We start from the raw sequence: 22077 nt of genomic DNA on the forward strand, positions 1-22077 counted from the left end.
TAATTTTAACTCTCTAGAAAGCTAAGTTGAAAATGAAAGAAATTAAGTCCAATTAGCTTCCCAAATGGTGTGAATACTTCTATTTGATTGGTTGCCTACCAGTTTGTTGACATCACAACTGCTGCACATCAAACATTTGATGTCAGATTTAAACTACATTAGGGAATAGGGAAATCTCTGTCTCAGATTGCTAGATATTTGCAGACAACTTTCTTCAAAATCTGTAGCTGTCGTCCTTGCTTTGTTGTTAAATGCTAAATCCTGGTCATTATACCGATCACAAACAGAGTAAATCATAGAATCATAGAATCGCTACAGTGTGGGAACAGGCCCTTCAGCCCAACTAGTCCACACCAACCCTCAGAGCATCGCACCCAGACCCACCCCCCTTGAAATACTGAGCATGTTTCCCCTTGTGGGAGAGTCTAGGATCAGAGGGTATAGTCTTATATAAAGGGGTACCAATTTAAGACTGAAATGAGGAAGAACTTCTTCTCTTGAGGGTTGCGTGTTTTTGGAACTCCTCACCACAGACAGCTGTGGGGCAAAAGTATTTAAGGCTGAGATAGATTAATAGATTCTGGATCAGTAAGAGTAGAAAGTTTTTAAAACTATAACACTTCATCCTCCAAATTCTTAAATTGTTTGCAAAATCTATCTGGTCAGACACAAAACTGCTCATTTTTCATTACAAACTGGTATTAACCTGTTCATTTGATTAAGAAGACAATTCTTGGTGAAATGAAATTTCTCACCTGTCTGACTTGGATATCCCTCTGGAACAGTCCTTAAGCCTGCTCTGCTATTTAATTATCTTTTCAAAAAAAAAACGCCCACCTGTACCTTAATTCCAAAAAGTGCTTGAGAACCTGAGTGAGTCTGGTAGCATTTGTGGGGAAATAAACAGTTTTGAATCTGACACGACTCTGAAGAAGTCAGATCAGACTTGAAATGTTAATTCTGTTTCTCTCTCCACGGTTGCTGCCAGACCTGCAGAATTTCTCTAACACTTCTCTGAAAATTTCTGTTTTTATTCCAGATTTCCACCATCTAGACCTGCTGAAATTAGGAAAAATTGTTTGGACCAATGGTGGTAGAAGTCGTGAACACTTTTCCAGAAATAGAACATTAATTGTTAATTGCAAATTTGAGGTTGACAGATTTGTGTTAACCAAAGATAATAAGGGATACAGGTCAAAGTTAGTATTAGATTGCAAATCACCCGTGATTTCACTGGCTGGACAGGCACAAGTAGCTAAATGTTCCTACTGAGATTAGATTGATAGAGAGGTACCAGCAGTTGCTAAATTTGGGGCATGCAAGAGAAACACACCTGCAGGTGATAGAGTTAATTAGAGGGCCTCTTGTTGTGCAGTGGTAGTGTCTATACTTATGAACTAGGAGGCCCAGTTTCAAGTCCAACTGTTCCAGAGGTGAGGACATCCTGAATAAGTTGATTAGAAAATGACTAGAGGGTTAACTGGATGGACACGGCTGGGCAATTTTCCATTTTGTCAGGGAGATGTTAATGTTGTAGCTGTATTGAAGCACCTTGGGTAAAGACATAAGCAGTTCTAAAATACAGGTCTTCAGCTCTTAATTCAGTGTTTTGTACAGCCTTTGCCATCACTGTAAATGAGCACGTTCATGGAGCTTTCTACTCCCATTGTTTAACTCTCCACAACAATTCATCAATGGATGTGGTAGAACTGAAGAGTTTTTATCTGATCTATTGGTTGTGGAATCACTTAATTCCATCTTTAGCATGCTTCTTCCACTATTTAAAAGCATGGTGTGTGCTGCAGTTCCACCAGGTCAATTTTTAGGCTCATTTTTAGGTGAGCTTTTAAGATGCTGTTCCTGATTTGCTTTCTTATACTCCTCAATGAACCAAGATTGCTCACCTGGCTTGACGGGAATGGTAGAATTAGGGATATGATGGGAGCATGTGGTTAAATATTGTGGTGGAATATAATTCTGCTGTTGGTAGAACCACAGAACACCAATTTTGCATTCGACTCGGTTCCATTTGTTGAAATCATAGATGATCTGCAAACTAATTCTTTATTTGCCTTTGCCTCATATCCCTCTACACATTTGGATAACAAAAATCTATCAATCTCAAATTTAAAATTTAAAAATGATTTAGCATCTGTTGCTATTTGCAGAAGAGTTTCTCAACCTCTACTATCCTTTGGGTAATATTTTATATCTACCCCTTGCAGGTTCGGAGGGAGTGCATTTAATTGGGTGGGATACGGTTGTGAGGGGATCCCAACACCTTCTCACCTCCATTACCATTAAGTCCACGATTAAACTCTTTCACCATTACTTCCCTCAGGTCTGAATCATTCAACAATCTTATCCCTTCTGTGGGTGTATTTCCAGCAGTCAGCTCTGAAACCGTCTGGCCTTTTGCTCCTGGCAAGTGGCACTTCCAGTTCCTGGAGTCCTGATCCCATGGAAGGCTTACAGATAGTCTGTAAATTGCCTGACTGGGCTTTCTCCAAAGGGGGCAATCATTTTTCACTGATCTCCAGCTATCAGCCAAGATCCCTATTATGTCCAGAAAAGTCTCCCCTTTTAAATATGGAAATATTTTCTATTTTATTCTGAAAAGTCTTAATTCAGACCATGTCTTCTAGTCCTAGACTTGCAATGCACCAGAATACTTTCTCCTCATCAATGCTATCTGTTTTCCTTAATATCCTGAAAATTTGAAAGCAGCAGAAAAGCTAAATGCAAAGATCTATGGACATGAACACCAAGAACCCTTTAATCATCTGTCTTTCATAAGGTCCTATCATTCACCATGTATTCTCTCGTCTTGTTAGTTCTTTCAAAATGCGTCACCATGCATTTTTAGGACTAAATTTAGTATGACCAATCCACCTAGCCTGCACATCTTTGGACTGTGGGAGGAAACTGGCGTACCCGGAGGAAACCCATGCAGACACAGGGAGAATGTGAAACTCCACACAGACAGTCGTTCGAGAGTGGAATCGAACCCGGGTCGCTGGCACTGTGGGGCAGCAGTGCTAACCACTGAGCCACTGCGCCGAACCAGAGAATAACTGTCATAGTCCAACAGGTTTACTTTAAATCACAAGCTTTGGAGCACTGCTCCTTCATCAGTGATTTCACCTGACGAAGGAGCAGCGCTCCGAAAGTTTGCAATTTTAAATAAATCTGTCAGACAATAACCTGATGTCGTATGATTTCTGGCTTTGAAACTGTATAAGATGCTGTTGAGGCCACAATTGGAGTACTGTATGCTGCTCTGGTCACCACATTACAGGAAGGAACCTATTGCTCAGACAATCCAAAAACTGGGGTCATAGATTCAAGTGGTAGAAGGATTAGATGGGACATGACAAAAACTTTTTTTATGCAGAGCGTGGTGAGGATCTGGAATTCATTGCCTGAGTTGGCGGTGGAGGCAGAGACCTTAAACTCTTGTGAAAAGTACCTGGATCTGCACCTTAAGTGCTGTAAGCTGCAGGGCAGTGGACATGTGCAGGAAGATGGGATTAGAAAGGGCATCTGTGTTTCTTGGTTTGGCATGGACTAGATGAGCTGAATGGTCCCCTTCAGTGCTGTATCATTTCTGTGGTTCCATAGTTCTAAAACCTTCTAAAACACAGATTGCCACTTCGGTCCCTAATGCGCCCTACTCTGTCCCTGGTGATTCTGCTGCCCTTAATATACTTATAAAATGCCATTGGATTTTCTTTAATGTTACCCACCAGTACTTCTGCATCTCCTCTTTTCCGATTTCTTTTTTAAATAACCCATTGCACTTTCTATACTCCTCTAGGGCATCCAATGTTTTGAGCCCTCAGTATCTGCAATAAGCTTCCTTTTTCTCCTTATCCAATACCACTTACCCCTTGATATCCAGACTACTCCAGATTGGTTAGTCCTACTCTTCACCTTCATAGAAACATGCTGGCCAACACCCTCACTAACATCCTTTTGAATGATTGCTCTGATGTGGATTTTTCTGCAAGGCCAATTGCCAAATCCAACCTTATCACATTGAAATCAGCCTGCCACCAGTTCAGAACCTTTATTTCTGGCATCCTTAGCTTTATCAACAATTACCTTAAATCTTTCTGAATTATGGTCTCTATCACTGCTATGCTTTCCACTGACGCATTTACCAATGTCATATTCATTCCCTAAAATTAGCCCAGCATCATCCCCTCTCTTTTTTTACATGCTAACTTAAACAAAACTCTCCTGGATGCATTTTAACAATTCTGAATTGTTGCCTTTCATACATTGTCCACCTCAGTAAATATTGGGGAAGTTGAAGTCCCTTCATTATTATCCTATTATTTCTAAACTTCTGAGATTTGCCTAGAAAAAACTTATTTCTCACTCTGCCTGACTGTCTGGGAGTCTTGTAACAAGAGATTAGTTACATTTTTACACCTACAGCTTCTTATTGTGTTTTTCTTCCCTTGGTAAAGTTTTCACTTTAATGCTCCTTTCATTTCCTGTGACCTACATGAAAGAATATGACAAGATTTCTCATTGGAAAGTTTATATGGAGTTGGTTTCTGCCAAAAATTTTAGGCTAAGAGTTCAAGATTATTCTGGTTCTCCATGATATGGATGCATTTGTAATAATCTGAATCCCATTTATTGACTGAAATCTGGTTAATTCCTCCTTCAAACCCTGAGAGTTTGTTATTCCATTTCCCACACCAGGATGGTACAGCTTACCTTTTAGGTACTGCTATGCTTATTCGGATTGGCTTTCCTCCTAATCCTTTGCTGTTCTGACATTCTTCTAAAGCTTTTTTCTGTTCTGCTTCATCAGAAAACCTGACAAACCCAAAACCTCTAATAAAAGAAGAACAAATAACTGTTTACACTGCAGCCATCTTATGGTATGAACTGCTTGCATCACCAGATTGTAAATGGTTTGAACCACATAATATTAGTGTTATTATTTTACATCTGAGGTACTATCAGTCCAAGTATTTGGGATGCTTGTTAATCCTGGCTGGGATAGAAAGAATGTTTTAATTCAACATATGGCATGTTTTTCATTAGCCACTGTGGTTTATAAATAAAAGGGCTGTTTCATAGCATATGATAAAATGGCCATTTAATAATCATTAAGTTACAACTAAATTTCACAGCATTTAATACAAAGACATACAAATTACACTGATAATTGCAGTTTGCTGAGAAGCCTTTCTCTAAGGTGTCTGCAGAAGTGTAAGTTCTAAGCATTGACACAAAACAGTTAGAATACCTTGAGTTTCCAGATATGTCTGTCACCACTTTTCCACCTCTACAAGATGGATATTTTTTCACAAAGTAATCATAGAGGTGAAAATCATCAACGTCAGAAGAGAGATCGCCCACAAATATGGAATATTCCTGGCTGTTGAACAAGATGTATCACATGAAAATGTAGTTGAAGCCAAATGCAACAGAAGCATTACATTCTGTGTTCCAACTATAGACGTTAGCAAGATAATAGACTTTGCAAGTATTTCTATAAAGTTCAACAAAAAACATTTGATAAAACAGTAATATGCCCATGATAGTAGGAACTGCAGATGCTGGAGAATCCGAGACAACAAGGTGCAGAGCTGGATGAACACAGCAGGCCAAGCAGCATCATAGGAGCAGAAAGGCTGACGTTTCGGGCCTAGACCCTTCATCAGAAATGGGGGAGGGGAAGGGGGTTCTGAAATAAATAGGGAGAGAGTGGGAAGCGGATAGAAGATGGATAGAGGAGAGGATAGGTGGAGAGGAAACAAACAGGTCGAAGAGGCAGGGATGGAGCCAGTAAAGGTGAGTGTAGGTGGGGAGTGTGAGCTGCCTTCTTGAACTGCTGCAGTCCACCTGCTGTAGGTTGCCCCACAATGCCATTAGGGATGGAATTCCAGGATTCTGACCCAGCGACAGTGAAGGAATGGTGATATATTTCCAAGTCAGGATGGTGAGTGGTTTGGAAGGGAACTTGAAGATGGTAGTGTTCCCATGTATTTGCCACCGTTCATTCATGAGATGTGGATGTCATCAACATTCAGGCTTAAACTGACAAGTAATAAATGGCATTTGTAACACACAAGTCTCAAGCAATCACCATATCCAACAGGAGAATCTAACCAAAACAGAAGTTGCTGGAAAAGCTCAGCAGGTCTGGCAGCATCTGTGAAGAAACAATCAGAGTTAACATTTCAGGAAGGGTCACTGGACCTGAAACATTAACTCTGATATTTTCTTCACAGATGCTGCCAGACCTGCTGAGCTTACCCAACAAATTCTGTTTTTGTTCCCAATTTGCAGTATCAGTAGTTCTTTCGGTTTTTACTAAAAAAAAAACTAACCATCTTCCACTGAAATTAATTTCCTTGCCTTCGCAAAACAACCCTTGCCCATGAACATCCTATGTGTTACCACTGAATAGAAACTGAAAATGACCAGCTAGACAAATTCTGTGGTTACAAGAAAAGGTCAGAAGCTAGAAATTATTCAGCGAGTAGCTCACCTCCCGATTCCCCAATGCCTGGAACTATCAATTAGGAACAAGTTGTGAGGGTGATGAAATACTCTCCACTCATCTGAATGAAGGCAGCTCTAACAATGGTCAGGAAGCTTGACAAAATCCAGGGAAAAGTAAGTTTCCTGATTGGAACTCCATCCAACTCCCTTTACCACCAATGTAGACTGGCAGCAGTCTGCAGCAACTCACCAAGGTTTTTTCTACAACAACTTTCAAAGCAGAAACACCTTCACCTAGAAGGACAAAGGCAGCAGATGCATGCGTGCACTACTAAGTTCCCCTCCAAGACCCATATCATTCTGTCATTGAACGGTATTGTGGTCCCTTCACTGTTCCTGGATCAAAATCTAAACCCTCTTCCCAACAGCACTATGACTGTACCTACACTAAATGGACAGCAGTGGTTCAGGAGGGCAGCTCACAACCACCTTTCCAAGGGCAATTAGAAATGGCCAAAGTATCCTGGCCTTGCCAGCAACTCTCATATCCCATGAAATAATTTTTTTTAAAAAATTAGCTGGTTAACAGTTCAAGTAAATAAATTCAAACAAAAAGGACAGGACTTACACAATTAATGGTAGGGCTCTGGGTAGTGTTGTAGATCAGAGATCTAGGGGTTCAGTTACATAATTCTTTGAAGTTTGTATCACAGGTAAATGGTGGTTAAGAAGGCATTTAGCACACTTGCCTTCATTGCACAGATCTTTGAGTGTGGGTTTGGAATGTCATGTTGCGGTTGTGCAGGATGTTGGTGAGGCTTCATCTGGAGTACTGTGTGCAGTTCTGGTCACCCTGCTATAGGAAGGATAATTAAATTGAAGAGGGTTCAGAAAAGATTCACCAAGTTGTTGTCCAAAATGGAGGATTTGAGTTATAAAAATAGGCTGGATAGGCTAGGACTTTTTTTTCACTGGAGTGTAGGTGGTTGAGGTTGTAGAGATTTATAAAATCATGAGAGACATAGATAAGTTGAAGAGCAAGGGTCTTTTCCATAGGGTGGGGAAGTTCAAGACTAGGGTGCATATTTTTAAAGTGAGAGGACGAAGTTTTAATAAGGAAATGAGGGGCAACTTTTTTTACAAGAAGAGTGTTTTGCGTGTGGAACAAACTGCCAAAGGAACTGGTAGATGCAGGTACAGTTGCAACATTTAAAAGATATTTGGATAAGTACATGAATAGGAAGGGTTTGGAGGGATATGGGCCAAATGCAGCCAAGTGAGACTAGTTTAGTTTGGGGACATGATCAGCATGGACTAGTTGGGCTGAAGGGTCTGTTTCCATGCTGTATGACTCTATTCCTCTATAAATCAAGAATAATGCAAAGTATCAATTAGCAATGAGTATAAAGCAGAAAATCAAGTAATTTAATCCCTCAATTGTTTTCTTGAAAACTCATGAACCAGAAAGTATCATGGAATCATCCAATCAAATTTAGCAATAATCTTATGGTGTTTACAATTAACATTACCCTATTCCCATTAAGTCATCATACAGAGCTAGAAATAACATGTTTAAAACATTAAAATTATAAAATTCTGGAAAACCTAGACTTTAAAAAAATAGCAAGGACAAAATGCAGGAAGATGCTGGAAATCTGAAATAAATAGACAAAATGCTGGAAGTATTCAGCAGGTCATGTAGCATCTATGGAGAGAGAAACAAAGTCAGTGTTTCATGTTGAACTTTCATTAGAATTGGAATAAATGTAGAAATGTAACAGCTTTTATTCTGTTAAGTACTGTTAAGACAAAGGTTTGAAAGGTGCACCAATTCCTTTTGTATCCCATTCCTCCATTGACCACAACAAATTTTAAATTTAACCAGGATAATGAGAGGACAATTATATAGTTATATGACTTTATCTGGTTTAATGTTAGAAACAATTTAGCAAGGTTTCTTTAGTCAACAAAGAATAAATTAAACTTAACCATGCAAAGATTGCTAACGAAGAAAAGGGTTAGACTATGTCAAGATAGATATGATATATTCTAATATCACAAAAACTTAACATGAGCCAAATATGGGTAACAGAGAAACAACGGTTGAACACCCCACAGAACACATCAAATAACAAATGTGATGAAGAGAGGTCCTGTGGATTTCTTAGCAATCTACCCTAGACATTAGTAACTCCGCCGGTCACCAAATCTCACAAGAGTTTACGATTCTTCATTCGGTTGGTGTGAAAGATAAGGCTAGATGGTGTAGGAATGCTGGATGACTGCAGAAATTGAGGTTCTGGTCAAGAAAAAGGAGGCATATGTCAGGTATAGACAGCTGGGATCGAGTGAATCCCTAGAGGAGTATAACGGCAGTAGGAGTATACTCAAGAGGGAAATCAGGAGGGCAAAAAGGAGACGTGAGATAGCTTTGACAAATAGGGTAAAGGAGAATCCAAAGAGATTCTACAAACACATTAAGGACAAAAGAGTATCCAAAGAGAAAATAGGGCCCCTTTAAGATCAACAAGGTCCTCTTCATGTGGAATCACAGGAGACAGGTGAGATACAAAAGGAGTATTTACTGTGGAGAATATAGAGGGTGAAGAACTTGGAGAAATAAATGGTGATATCTTGAAAAATGTCCATATTACAGAGAAGCAGGTGCTTGACATTTTAAAACACAAAAAGGTGATAAATCCCTGGGACCTGATAGGTGTATCGCAGAACTTTGTGGGAAGCTAGGAAAGCGATTGCTGGGCACCCTGCTGAGATATTTATCTCATTGATAGCCATGGGTGAGGTGCCGGAAGATTGGAGGATGCCTAATGAGGTGCTATTAATTAAGGTGGTAAGGAAAAGCCAGGGAACTACAGACTGTTAAAGCCTAACATCAGTTGTGGGTAAGTTGTTGGAGGGGATTCCGTGGAAGAGGGTTTACATGTATTTAATAAGGCAAGGACTGATTCGGGATAGTCAACATGGCTGCGTGTGTGGGAAATCATATCTCATTAACTTAATTGAAATTTTGAAGAAGTGACAAAGACGGTTGAATGGTGAATGTTCTTTATATGGACTTCAGCAAGGGATTCAACAAGGTTCTGCATGGTAGACTGGTTAGCAAGGTTAGATCATATGGAATCCAGGGAGAGCTAGCCATTTGGATACAAAACTGGCTTGAAAATAGGAGACAGAGGGTGACAGTGGAAGGTGGATTTTTGCAATGGAGGCCTGTGATCAGAGGCATGCCGCAAGAATCTGTGCTGGGTCCACTGCTTTTCGTCATTTATAGAAATGATTTGGATGTGAATATAAGAGGTGTGATTTGCAAGTTTGCAGATGACATCAATATTGGTGGTGTAGTGGACAATCAAGAAGGATATCTCAAGAGTACAACGGGACCTTGATCAGACAGGCCAATGGGCCGAGGAGTCGCAGATGGAGTTTAATTTAGATAACGTGAGGTGTTGCATTTTGGTAAGGCATATCAGGGCAGGTCTTAGAAATCTAATGGTAAGGTCCTAGGGAGTGTTGTCAAACAAACAGACCTTGGGGTGAAGGTTCACAGTTCCTTGAAAGTGGAGTCCCAGGTAGACAGGATAGTGAAGAAGGCATTTGGTACGCTTACCTTTATTGGTCAGTGCATTGAGTATAAGAATTGGGACTGTCATATTGCGACTGTACAGGACATTGGTTAGGCCACTTCTGGAAATGTGCGTTCAATTCTGGTCTCCCTGCTGTAGGAAAGATGTTGTTAAACAAGGATGTTGCTGGGATTGGAGGGTTTATGCCAAAGGGAGAGGCTGAATAGGCTGGGGCTATTTTCACTGGAGCGTCAGAGGCTGAGAGGTGACCTTATAGAAGTTTATAAAATCATGACGGGCATGGACAAGGTGAGTAGACAAGGTCTTTTTCCCCAGAGTAGGGGAGTCCAACCCTAGAGAGCATAGGTTTAAGACGAAAGGGGAAAGATATAAAGGGGAACTAAGGGGCAATTTTTTCATGCAGAGGGTGTGTATGTATGGAATGAGCTGCCAGAGGAAGTGGTGGAGGCTGGAACAATTACAACATTTAAAAGTCATCTGGATGGGTACATGAATAGTATCAGTTTAGAGGGATATGGACCAAATGCTGGCAAATGGGACTAGATTAATTTCAGACAGCTGGTCGACATAGACGGGTTGGATCAAAGGGTCTGTTTCTGCACTGTACAACTCTATGACCTCTATTTTTGATGACATGACCTTGACACCCCTTCAAAATCCATACTGTCATGGACAACCTCAATGACTATTCATGTTTTGGTGGTTCACTTTCCTTCGTTGACACCTTGCTACCCTGGATTCTTGGAAACTCTAGTCGAGCACTTACTCACAGGCACAACTCCAATCTTTCATTAAAGGCGAGTTTCATCAAGCTAGTACTGCCTGGTGTTTGTTTCCTGAGCTCTAATCTATTGCTTGTGGGTTTCTTTCATCTTTGTTCAGAATTATACTGAACTATTAGTGGCACATTGCATCTTCTCAGCCAATACAGCTCCATGGATATTTCTAGAGCCTTGACTCCAATGCTTACTGTCTATTGTCTTTGAATTTTAACAGCGCAGACCCATTGAACTGCTGTTCACATTTCACCAGACAACCAAATGTAACTTAGTTGCTTTTCCTCTGACTATATTTGTCTTTTTTTCCAACTGTCTGTGACCTAGGAACTACTTTTCAGTGACCACCAAACTGTTTTAAATAACCTCATGAAACCTTGTAATAGGCCCCATCCTTATCCTCAGGCAGTAATGAATATAACTAACATTTTGGAACAATCAAATGTCTCTCCACTGAATATTACAACATTCACTGAGTACCGGCTCCTGGAGAACAAACTGATACAACAAAAACAAATTCATCATAGTTAACCCAATCACACCTATGTTCCACCATCGCACACCTTCCATTTTGTTCTGTCCTTCCCTGACTCTGTACATGCTTAAAAACTGCTGGTTCATAGACATTTCCAGTTCTGACAAAGATTATCTGAACAAAGACTGGAAGAGTAGCAGTAGTCATAGGCAGCGAGAGGTAAGAGTTTCTGGAGCATGTTCAGGAAAATTTTCTGCAGTAATGTGTTACCAATCCAAAGATAAGGGAGCCATTGCTAGAACTAGTACTTCAAAATGAGGTGCATTGATCACATGCCAGTGCAGAAAGATTTAGGGCTTGTGACTATAAGGTTTGGGTTGGCTATTGAAAAGAACAAAGGACTATCTGGAATAAGAAAAATTCACGAGGGGTAAGTCAACTTCAATGGGGTAAAAGTGAATGTGGCCCAGATAAATAGAAACCAAAGATTAACACGCAAAACTAACTGAGTAGCCTTTAAAGATACAGTTTAAGTAGACTCAAAGTATATTGTCATAAAGGGAAAAATTGGGCAAGCAAAGCCAGAGCTGACTGGATCACAAAAGAGACAGTGATAGTGAAGCAGAAGAAGTGTACTTATAAGAAGTTGCCAGATAGATCAAATAATTGAGAGCCAGGCTAAATATAGGAAGTACAGAAGGAAATTGAAAAATAAGAAAAACAAAGACAGTGTATGCAAACAGACAGGCAGCTAACACAAGACGGAACCCAGAAGTGTTCTATATGCATATAAGTAGTAAATGGTTGGTAAGAAGGGAGAGTTAGGGACCATAATGAGATTTTACCCATGAATGCAAGGACATAGTGAAGGTATGAAATGAGTACTTTTCTTTCATTTTTTTCAAGGAAGATGCTGCTGCAAAGATCACATTGAAAGAGGAGGTAGTTCAACACTTGAAGTGTTTAAAATTGATTTGGAATTGGTATTAGATAGGCTGTCTGTACTGAATGTTGATAAAGGACCAAGATCAGATGAGAAAGATCCAAAGATAGTAAAGGAGGTGAGAGTAGAAATTGGAAGGGAACTAGCCACAATCTTCCAATCTTCCTCAGACTCCAGGATGGTGCCAGAAAAGTGGAGAATTTTAAATGTTACAACTTCGTTCAAAAAAGGCTGTAAAGGTGAGTTACTACAGGTCAAGTAATTTAACTTCTGATGGGGAAGCCTTTAGAAATGATAGCTCAGGCCAAAATTGACAGTTACTTGGACGAATGCAGATCTTCTCCTTGGAGACGAGGATTTAAGAGATTTGATTAAGGTATACAAATCATGAGGGATCAGCACAGATTAGTTAGGGAAAAACTGTTCCCACAGGTGGAAGGAGCAAGAACCAGAGGACACTGATTTAAGGCAATTGACAAAAGAAATAATAGTGACATAAGGAAAAAAAATTCATGCAGTGAGTGGTTAGGATTTGGTATGCACTGGACTAGTGTATGGTACAGCATGGTTGAGACTTTCAAAAGGGAAGTGGACAGTTATCTGAAAAGCAAAATTTTCAAGGTAATGAGGAAAACGCAGGGGAGTGCGACAAGGTGACTTGCTCATTCCAGGGGCCAGCACAGGCACAACAGTGTGAATGGCTTTCTTCTGTTCTGTCACAATTCAATGATTCTAGGTAATATTTCAATGATTTTCTTTATCTATAGATAAAAATTTAGTTATTTTGAATTAGGCCTGCAATACAATTCCATAACACAAAATCTTGAGAATGAAACATGATTTGAAGACTTCAACTGAACCTGGCTGCTTGTATTTGAAAATGCTTTGAATAAAATGCGAGACTAATCTGTTTTGTGTTAAATATCTTAAATGTCTTTTGTGTTAAATGAAAAAGAATGAGATCAAACATCAATTTTTACTCAGTTTTAGATTTATTCACAAAGCAAGACATGACGAATGTATACCTTTAAACTCTGCAACCCACTACCCACGTCATTAATAATCTCTTTAAACCTCTCTTTGGCACCAATAAATCACTTAAGTGGCCTGAGTGAAACAGCAATAAAATCGAATGTGATAAAAACAAAAACTTTATACAAACATTTTAAGATTAAATCAAAACATAATTCCTGGTATCAATGATGCACTCCAGCCCCACCCTCCCCCAGCATCCATCAGTCAAGGAAGGCCTCAAATATATCAGTAGACACCCACCTTCTCCAGGGAGGCCCTGTATTGGATGTAACCACAGAAAAGAAGCAGGAAGTCAGGCCAAACACCCAAGTATATCTTTATGTGAACAAGTATCCAGTCAGTGCTTCCACCTGTATAAAACGCAGCCTTAATTTATGCCATTTATATATGACGGATTTAGTTTTCATCCCACTCCTGTACAACTAAAATGCTGACAGGGGATCACAATCCCAATGTCACTCACAGCCAAAAAAACAGGACAAGTATGTTCTAACCCACCGCAGAATTTGTTTTATATCATTGCATTATGTGCAATACTACATCATACCTTGCATATAGCAAATATTGGGTAATGTTAGTTTATATGGCACCAGTTTGCAAAATGTAAATTATAAACCACTTCTATAAATTTCTAGTCTGCAGTTTAGAAACAGTACAGGCTATAGTTTAGAGATAGCAGGAACTGCAGATGCTGGAGAATTTGAGATAACAAGGTGCAGAGCTGGATGAACACAGCTTTCTGAAGAGGTTCTAGGCCTGAAACGTCAGCCTTCCTGCTCCTCTGATGCTGCTTGGCCTGCTGTGTTCATCCAGCTCTGCACCTTGTTATCTAGGCTATAGTTTAGAGTGTTTTAGAGTGCTTTCAGATTTGAAAGTTTTGTCATTTTATGATTAATTGAATTAGAATTTCCTTGATTCCTTGGTTACAAGCGATTTTTCTCATTAAAGGGTGCTGTTTCCAACAATTCTCCTCTTACACCCAATGAAACTTTGCATGAATGGAAAATAATAGAATATGGAGGGGGAAAAGAGTTAAAATGGACAAAAATACATACCCTACATCTGTTTTTTTTCCATAGGTTGCATAATTCAACTTGAATTTCTTTGGCTGTACATATAAAACAAGGAAAATTAGGATTGTATCAGTATCCATTTCAAAGCACAGTAAAAAGAAAAACATGCACTTATATACTTTCCAATAATCACAGGATACCTCAAAGCATTTTAACATTCAATTAAGACATTCTGAAGTCTTGTTACTGTTGTAATGCAGCAGCCAATTACAAACAGCAAGTTCATACAAACAACATGGTAAGAATCAAACAAAACTGTTTCAGTGATGTTGACTGAGGGATAGAATGGCTTGGATGCCAGGGATAATCTTTGCTCTTCTTTGAAATAGTATCATGGGATCTTTATGTACACCTGAGAGGGCAGATAGGACCTCCATCAGAAAGATTGCACCTCCAACAGTGCAGCATCTCCTCAGTACCACACTGGAGTATCAACCTTGATTTTATGCTTAAGTTTTAGACAAGTCCAAATATCTGATGTTGAGACATGAGAGCTACCAACTGAGCGTATGACAATGAGAACTGTCCAGTGAAGAGATTTACCGGATTTGAACCTGGCAAAAGCTTCCCATTCAGTTTATGAAGACAACGATCAGCAGTGGGTTGGTCAGCTAATTCCACAAAGCAATATCCTGCGAGTGTTCTGAAATCAAACCAGACATTAGTGTACAGAACACCAACCACTACAAGACCACAGAGAACAATGCAATCACATCTGTAATTGCAATACTTCAAAGCTGAATTTTGAGTGAGCTATGCAAAACATTTCATTTTATATTCTGTAATAGTTTTGATTGCAGTATTCAGCAAGTCTTTCCATGCTAAATATGTAAATAATATTTTGCAAGTGTACCATTTTGCCAAAGCCAGACATGTGCTAACTCAGTCTCATGAGTGTTTCAGTGGCTAAGCCTCATGAGTGTTGATAGGATACTTTAATACGGACACTTAAATGAGACCAATACAGGTCACGGGCCTTAAAAATTAACTATGTTTCTTCCTTAGCGGCACTTTCTGACCTGCTGTGTTTCCAACATTTTCAGCTTTTGTTTCAACCAGGATGATCATGGCTACATTTGACATCCATATGCACATGTTGTCAAACAACGTCCACACAATATTCCATATTGAAGCATAAAAATGCACTGAGACATTTCATTGTTAGTAGGGACAGAGCAGCAATGAGGAATTCAGATCCATTTATTTACTTATATATAATTCCTCTTTAGTACTTATAGTTACCCACATCAGCGCAACATTCCCTAACTAAAAAGGCATATCATCCATTCTAGCTCAATCAACTACAGGGAATTGCAAAGGGGAGATATGAGATGATTTAGTTTGTAATGTTACCTCCTCCTTCAGAAACAACTTGGGATCATTCAGTGTAAGGCTCTAACAGCACAGCACATCCTTGACAGTAGAACGTTTAAGTTTTAGCAAAGCCTCCATTTGCTGAAGATAGTCAGCACACTCAGAAATAGTGACAAAACATATGGTACTACAAATTTATCATGCACACTAGTGGCCTATATGTCAGTCATTGAAAATGAAATGGTAGACCTTCCAGGCACTGGACAGGAGCAGCAAACCCAACTGTGCTACTCTTGTCCACGGCAAGGTTATTAACCTAATCCTAGAGCACCAAGGTAGAGGGTGACACACAGCAGAGACTTACTCAGACTATAGGAGGATGAAATTTAAGTAATTCTGCAAGCTTCTCAGGCAGAAAACACTGAATACTGATGGAGATCAACAATCAGAAAACCATAGTTGCCTCTAGATGCATGATTAATTACAGGCTTTGCCAAACAGTTGACAGATAGAGGAACATCTTAAAATCCTGCTTCACTAGATGCTTTCATTGAGGGAGCACTCATCAAATACTACTTCAGATAAACAAAATGAGACGTTGTAAATGCCCCTCCCACCACAATACCGTTAATTGGGTACCAAAACTGCAGCACCACCCCACCTCTCACTGAAAATTGAGTAAAGCAGATTGTCACCTCTTTTCCCTGTTCTTTTCTTCCCTGGTAATGTAAATATAGAGGAGGATGGGCAAACATCAGGAACGTCAGCCTTGAAATTTCTGCAGACTTCACAGAAGAAAGATTAGAATTATCAATTGGGGCTTCATTGAGAGTATTTTGGGACTTTAACTCACCAAATATCTGAAGCAATTGATGAATTCAATAGCAAACTTACTGCTCATTAAAACATCTGTAATAAGAAATTTGCTTTTGCAGTTCCTTAGTCTGAGTTGTGAGACAAAATCATGACAGAAAGAACAAAATCAAAGAAAACTGACCTATATTGCATGCGTGTTGACTGATAAAGACCAATCTCACTTTCCATCTTTTCATTCCTTATATTTCTTTAAATAATGAGGGATTCTCCCTCTACCACCCTTTCACACAGTGAATTTTCAAGCCCTAATACTGAATGAAAACAAAAAAAACCCATTGAAATAAAACCTCTAGATTTCTTAATTAGATAGAATAGACCTTTCTTCCACTCTATAGAGATCCTTCATAAGTTTATCCAATTGATTAGGTCTCCTCTCAGCCTCTTCTGAACCAAAGAAAATAAGACAAGCCTGTCCAAACTTCACACAAACTAAAGTTCATTAGTCCATTTCATATTTAATAAAGATGGTGAAGACATCAACACATTGATTGTGCTGGTGTTACATCTCCAGGACTCTCAGCTCCAAAAAATTAACTAAATTTTATAGATGTTTCTTACCCAGTCATTCTGTTGCTAATGATTTTCACATTAACAGTTGGCTCACCCATAGCAGTAAAGGCTTGCTTGATAAAAGTCTCATCCATATACTGTTCCAACTAAAAAGGAGGGGAAAAAATGAGTTAATCGTTTCCTTGTATCCACTTGAGATTGAGGTGTATAGCAACAACTTCTTTAAAGTATCATTTTAAAAACCTGCCTAGATTGGCAGGGGAGTGGGTTCCTTGACAGCAGGGAGACAAGTGCGAGACAGGAAAGAGATACAGTAATCAGAAATAGCAAGTTCAAGAGACAGGTCAGGCTGGGACAGTTCAGGGACCAAGGAATGCCTGTTAGATTAAATTGCATTTATTTCAACACAAGAGGGTTGACAGGTGAGGCTGATGAACTCAAGGCATGGATAGGTACTTGGGGCTGAGATATTATAGCCATTATAGAAAGTGGCTAAGAGAGGGACAGAACTGGCAGCTTGATGTGCCAGGGTACACATGCTTTAGGCAGGACAGAGGTGGAGAAAAGAGGGGAGGAAGAGTTGCATTTTTGGTTAAGGGGAGTATCACAGCAGTAGTCAGAAATGAAATAACTGAGGGATCATCCAGTGAGGCTTTGTGGGTGGAGCTAAGAAATGAGAAGGGAATGGCGATGTTATTGGGGTTATACTATAGGCCCCCAAATAGTCAACAGGAATTAGAGATACAAATATGCAGGGAGATTGCGGAGACTTGCAGGAGAAATAGGGATGTTATAGTCGGGGATTTTAATTTTCCTAACATAGCCTGGGATTGCCATGGTGTTAAGGGTTCAGATGGGATGGAATTTGTTACATGTGCTCAAGAACATTTCCTCATGCACTATATAGAGGGTCCTTCTCGGGCAGGGGCAAAACTCGACCTACTCTTGAGACAAAGGGCAGGACAGGTGACTTAGGTGACAGTGGGGGAGCACTTTGGGACCAGTGACCTTAGTTATACTAATTTTAAAATAGTTATGGAGAAGGATGAAACTGATCCATAGGTTCAAGTTCTGAACTGGGCCAAGGCGAATTTTGATGGAATTAGACAGGAGCTTGCAGCGGTTGATTGGAGTAGTTTGTTTGCAGGTAAAGGGACCTCTGGCAAGTGGGAGGCCTTTAAAAGTGTGATAGCTAGAGTTCAAACTCTATATGTTCCTGTGAGGGTGAAGGGCAAGTGTGGCAGGAATAGAGAACACAGGATGACAAGAGATATTCAGGCTTTGACGAGAAGAAAGGAGGCATGGTTCAGGTACAGGCAGCTGGGATCGAGGGAATCCCTGGAGGCAGAGAGGGGATACAGAAGTTTATTGAAGAAGGAAATCAGGAGGGCGAAAACAGGGCACAAGATAGCTTTGGCTGAGAAGATTAGCGTGAATCCAAGGAGATTCTTTAAGTATATTAAAGGAAAAAGAATAACTAGGGAGAATAGGACCCCTCAAGGACATGTATGTGTGGAACCACAGGAGATGGGCAACGTCATCAATGAATATTTCTCCTCTGTGTTTACCGTGCAGAAAAACATGAAGAGTTGGGAACTTGGCAAAGTTAGTGGCGATATCTTGGGTCAGTCCATATTACAGTACAGGAGGTGCTGGAAATATTAGGATGTATGAAGGTGGATAAATATCATGGTCCTGACCAGATATATCCAAGAACCCTGCAAGAAGCTAAAGAAAGCGCAGTGGCCCTGGCTGATATATTTGCATCATCGTTAGCCACAGTTGATGTCCTGGAAGACTGGAGGGCAGTGAATTTTGTGCCCATATTCAAGAAGGGCTGCAAAGAAAAACTTGGGAATTACAGACCTTTAAGCTTAACATCTGTGGTAGTAAGTTACTGAGGGATTAGATATATATGCATTTGGAAAAACTAGGTTTGATGAGGAGTAGTCAGCATGGCCTTGTGCATGAGAGATCATGCCTCACAATTTTGTTAGAGTTCTTTGATGAAGTGACCAGGAAGGTTGATGAGGGCAGGACAGTGGACGTAGTCCATGTGGATTTCAGCAAGGCCTTTGATAAGGTTCCACATAGTAGACTACTCTGGAAGGTTAGACAGCATGGAATCCAGGGAGCGCTGGCAAATTGGATACACAATTGGCTTGATGGTAGAAAGCTGACAGTAATAGCGAAAGGATGCTTATCGGACTGGAGGCCTGTGACTAGTGGTGTCCCTCAGGGTTCAGTGCTGGGCCCATTGCCGTTTGTTAACTATATCAATGATCTGGATGAGAATGTACAAGGCATGATTAGTAAGTTTGCAGATGGTACTAAAATAGGTCGTTTCATGGACAGTGAGGAAGGTTCTCAGAAATTGCAGCAGGATCTTGATCAGCTGGGCAAATGGATCCAGAAATGGTAAATGGAATTTAATATAGATAAATGTGAGGTGTTGCATTTTGGGAAATCAAATCAAGGTAGGAGTTTCATGGTGAATGGTTCGGCCTTAAGGAATGTAGTGCAACAGCAGGACCTTGGCGCTCAGATGCATGGTTCTCTGAAAGTAGAGTCACAGGTGGACGGGCAACGAAGAAGGCTTTCAGCACACTGGCCTTCATCAATCAGGGCATTGTGTATAGAAGTTGGGATGTCATGTTGCAGTTGTACAGGACGTTGGTGAGGCTGAACTTGAAGTATTGTGTTCAATTTTGGTCACTTTGCCATAGGAAGGATGTTAATAAACTGGAAACAGTGCAGAAGAAATTTACAAGGGTGCTGCTGAGTTATAGGGAGAGGTTGGACAAACTAGGACTTCTTTCTCTAGAGTGTAGGAGACTGACGGGGGATCTTATAGAAGTGTAGAAGATCACGAGAGGCATGGATAGGGTGACTGCACTCAGTCTTTTTCCCAGGGTTAGGGAATTGAGGACTACAGAGCATCAGTTTAAGGTAAGAGGGGAAAGAATACATGGGAACCTGAGGGGCAGCTTTTCTACATAGAGGGTAGTATGCATATCGAATGAGCTGCCAGCGAAAGTGGTTGAGGCGGGTACATTAACAACATTTAAAAGGCATTCAGACGAATACATGGATAGGAAAGGTTTAGAACATTATGGGTCAAGTGCAGGGAAATGGGGTTAGTGGTGGATGGACATTTTGGTTGGCATGGGCCAATTTGGTCCAAAGGTCCTGTCTCCACGCTGTAGGACTCTATGACTCTAAGTTTCAAGAATCAATATATATAGTATATTTAACCAACAAATGAAAGGGAAGTTACTTTAAAAGGTGTTTGGACAAAAGTTAATGCATAATGACCTAAATTTCCTACATGCCAGTAGAAACTCAGGCTTGTGAAAACAGCTTAATTCATTCATAGACTGTATATATTGATACAGCAATAACATACATTTTTATAGAACCCTTCAGATAGGGCAGGACTTAGATCATTTCACAAGGAACACCTGCACAAGGTATCAACTGCAATCTACGGTAGTGAGACTTGGAAGGCAAAAGTTGGACAAATTCCACCAGCTATGCCTTTTGTAAAGGCCCTGGACTTCACCTGGAGAGAAAAAAAAACACCAACCAAAAAGTGCCACACAGGTCAGAGGCACCTACAGGACATTGTGAAAGAGAGACATGCAAAAATGGTATTTTACCTTCTGGACATAGACCTGTAGCCAGAGAGAACTAGAAAATGATAGTCAGAGCTATTTTCTCCCCTGCTTCTCTTAACAGTCTGGAATATATTTTATCTACTATGGTGACTTATTTACTCTTAAATGCATTAAAACCCCTGATACTTACCTTTTTATCTAGCAACAACCATGGTTCGATTGGTCATCGTTCATCTGGTTCACTAATGTCCTTGTGGGAACAAAATCTACCATACTTACCTGATCTGGCCTACATGTGACTCCAGACCCACATCAACATGGCTGAAACTTAATTGCCCTCTTAAGTAGCCTAGAGAACCAATCAGTTCAAGGGCAGCAGGGATGGGCAACAAATGCTGACCATACTGCAATGCTCACGTGCCATAAAAGAATAGCAATAAATCAAGGATTGGGACCTAAATGCTAACAGCAGGGGCATATTAATTACAGCCACAGTTGAAGGTGTGGTATCACAAGCTGTACATTTATAAAATTGGGGAATTCTGGCGCTGCATCTAAGATCCCATTCCAAATGGCAAAATCAACTCCCTGGATATGAGGGTCACTGTCATTGTTGCCTTCCAATAGAAAATGGATCCCCCTGCTTGTCTCTTCAACTTTCTCTGCCCAGGAAGGTAAGTCTCATTGAGGGCAGCAACGTCTTGATAGCCCACGTGATATGACTGCAATTCTTTTTATCCGTATGGCTGCTCGTGATGTTGTCCAGAAGTGTTCTAACATTACCAATTGCAAAATTTAGAGTTTCCTTTCATGCCTAAGGTGATGGTTCCATAGGCTTCCCAGGCAGGAGAAAATGGGACAGCCTATTTTTTAGGGCAACTTTTCTAGCACCTTCCCTGTTCAGAATCTGCATAGGGTATCCTGAAGAGGGCCACTCAATCAAACATGCTGGTGCCAAACACACCTTTATCCTAAAACAGGTGTCCAATGACATGCGTGCATGTCACCTATGTGATATTTATTATTAAGGAATTGTCAATTCTCCCCTACCATAGTGCTTGGCAAATGAAGACTGATAGATGCCTGTATAACATAGGTATGTTTAACATAGGTATTTTGGGGCAGTGACACTATCTGTATGATCTTGATGTGTTTGTGATCAGATTTCAGTGACATGCCTAAAATTACCTCGCAGCTGCAGCATTCTTCCACCTCAGCAGCTTGCAAGGCCCACAGACTTTTTCACCTGTACAGCTGACAAATTTTTGGACACTAAATAAAAACCAAAAGAACTGCGGATGCTGTAAATCAGGAACAAAAACAAAGTTGCTGGAAAAGCTCAGCAGGTCTGGCAGCATCTGTGGAGGAGAAAACAGAGTTAA

General features: G+C 40.2%; 1 protein-coding gene across 6 annotated transcripts in view; it reads right to left on the reverse strand.

Annotated features, from left to right (window-relative positions):
- trnau1apb (tRNA selenocysteine 1 associated protein 1b) overlaps window positions 1-22077 on the reverse strand; it is a 53228-nt gene that overhangs the window by 18404 nt on the left and 12747 nt on the right. For all 6 annotated transcript variants that reach the window (XM_048616342.1, XM_048616336.1, XM_020514901.2 and 3 more), the window contains 5 exons: window positions 17127-17224; window positions 14922-15021; window positions 14361-14413; window positions 5270-5401; window positions 4732-4851 (listed from right to left, as the gene is read on the reverse strand). In XM_048616342.1, the coding sequence (XP_048472299.1) occupies window positions 4732-4851; window positions 5270-5401; window positions 14361-14413; window positions 14922-15021; window positions 17127-17224 (503 nt within the window). The remainder of the gene's footprint in view (window positions 1-4731; window positions 4852-5269; window positions 5402-14360; window positions 14414-14921; window positions 15022-17126; window positions 17225-22077) is intronic.

This window comes from Rhincodon typus, chromosome 2, assembly GCF_021869965.1.
Source record: "Rhincodon typus isolate 14 chromosome 2, sRhiTyp1.1, whole genome shotgun sequence".
In the NCBI taxonomy this organism is placed as follows: Eukaryota; Metazoa; Chordata; class Chondrichthyes; order Orectolobiformes; family Rhincodontidae; genus Rhincodon; species Rhincodon typus.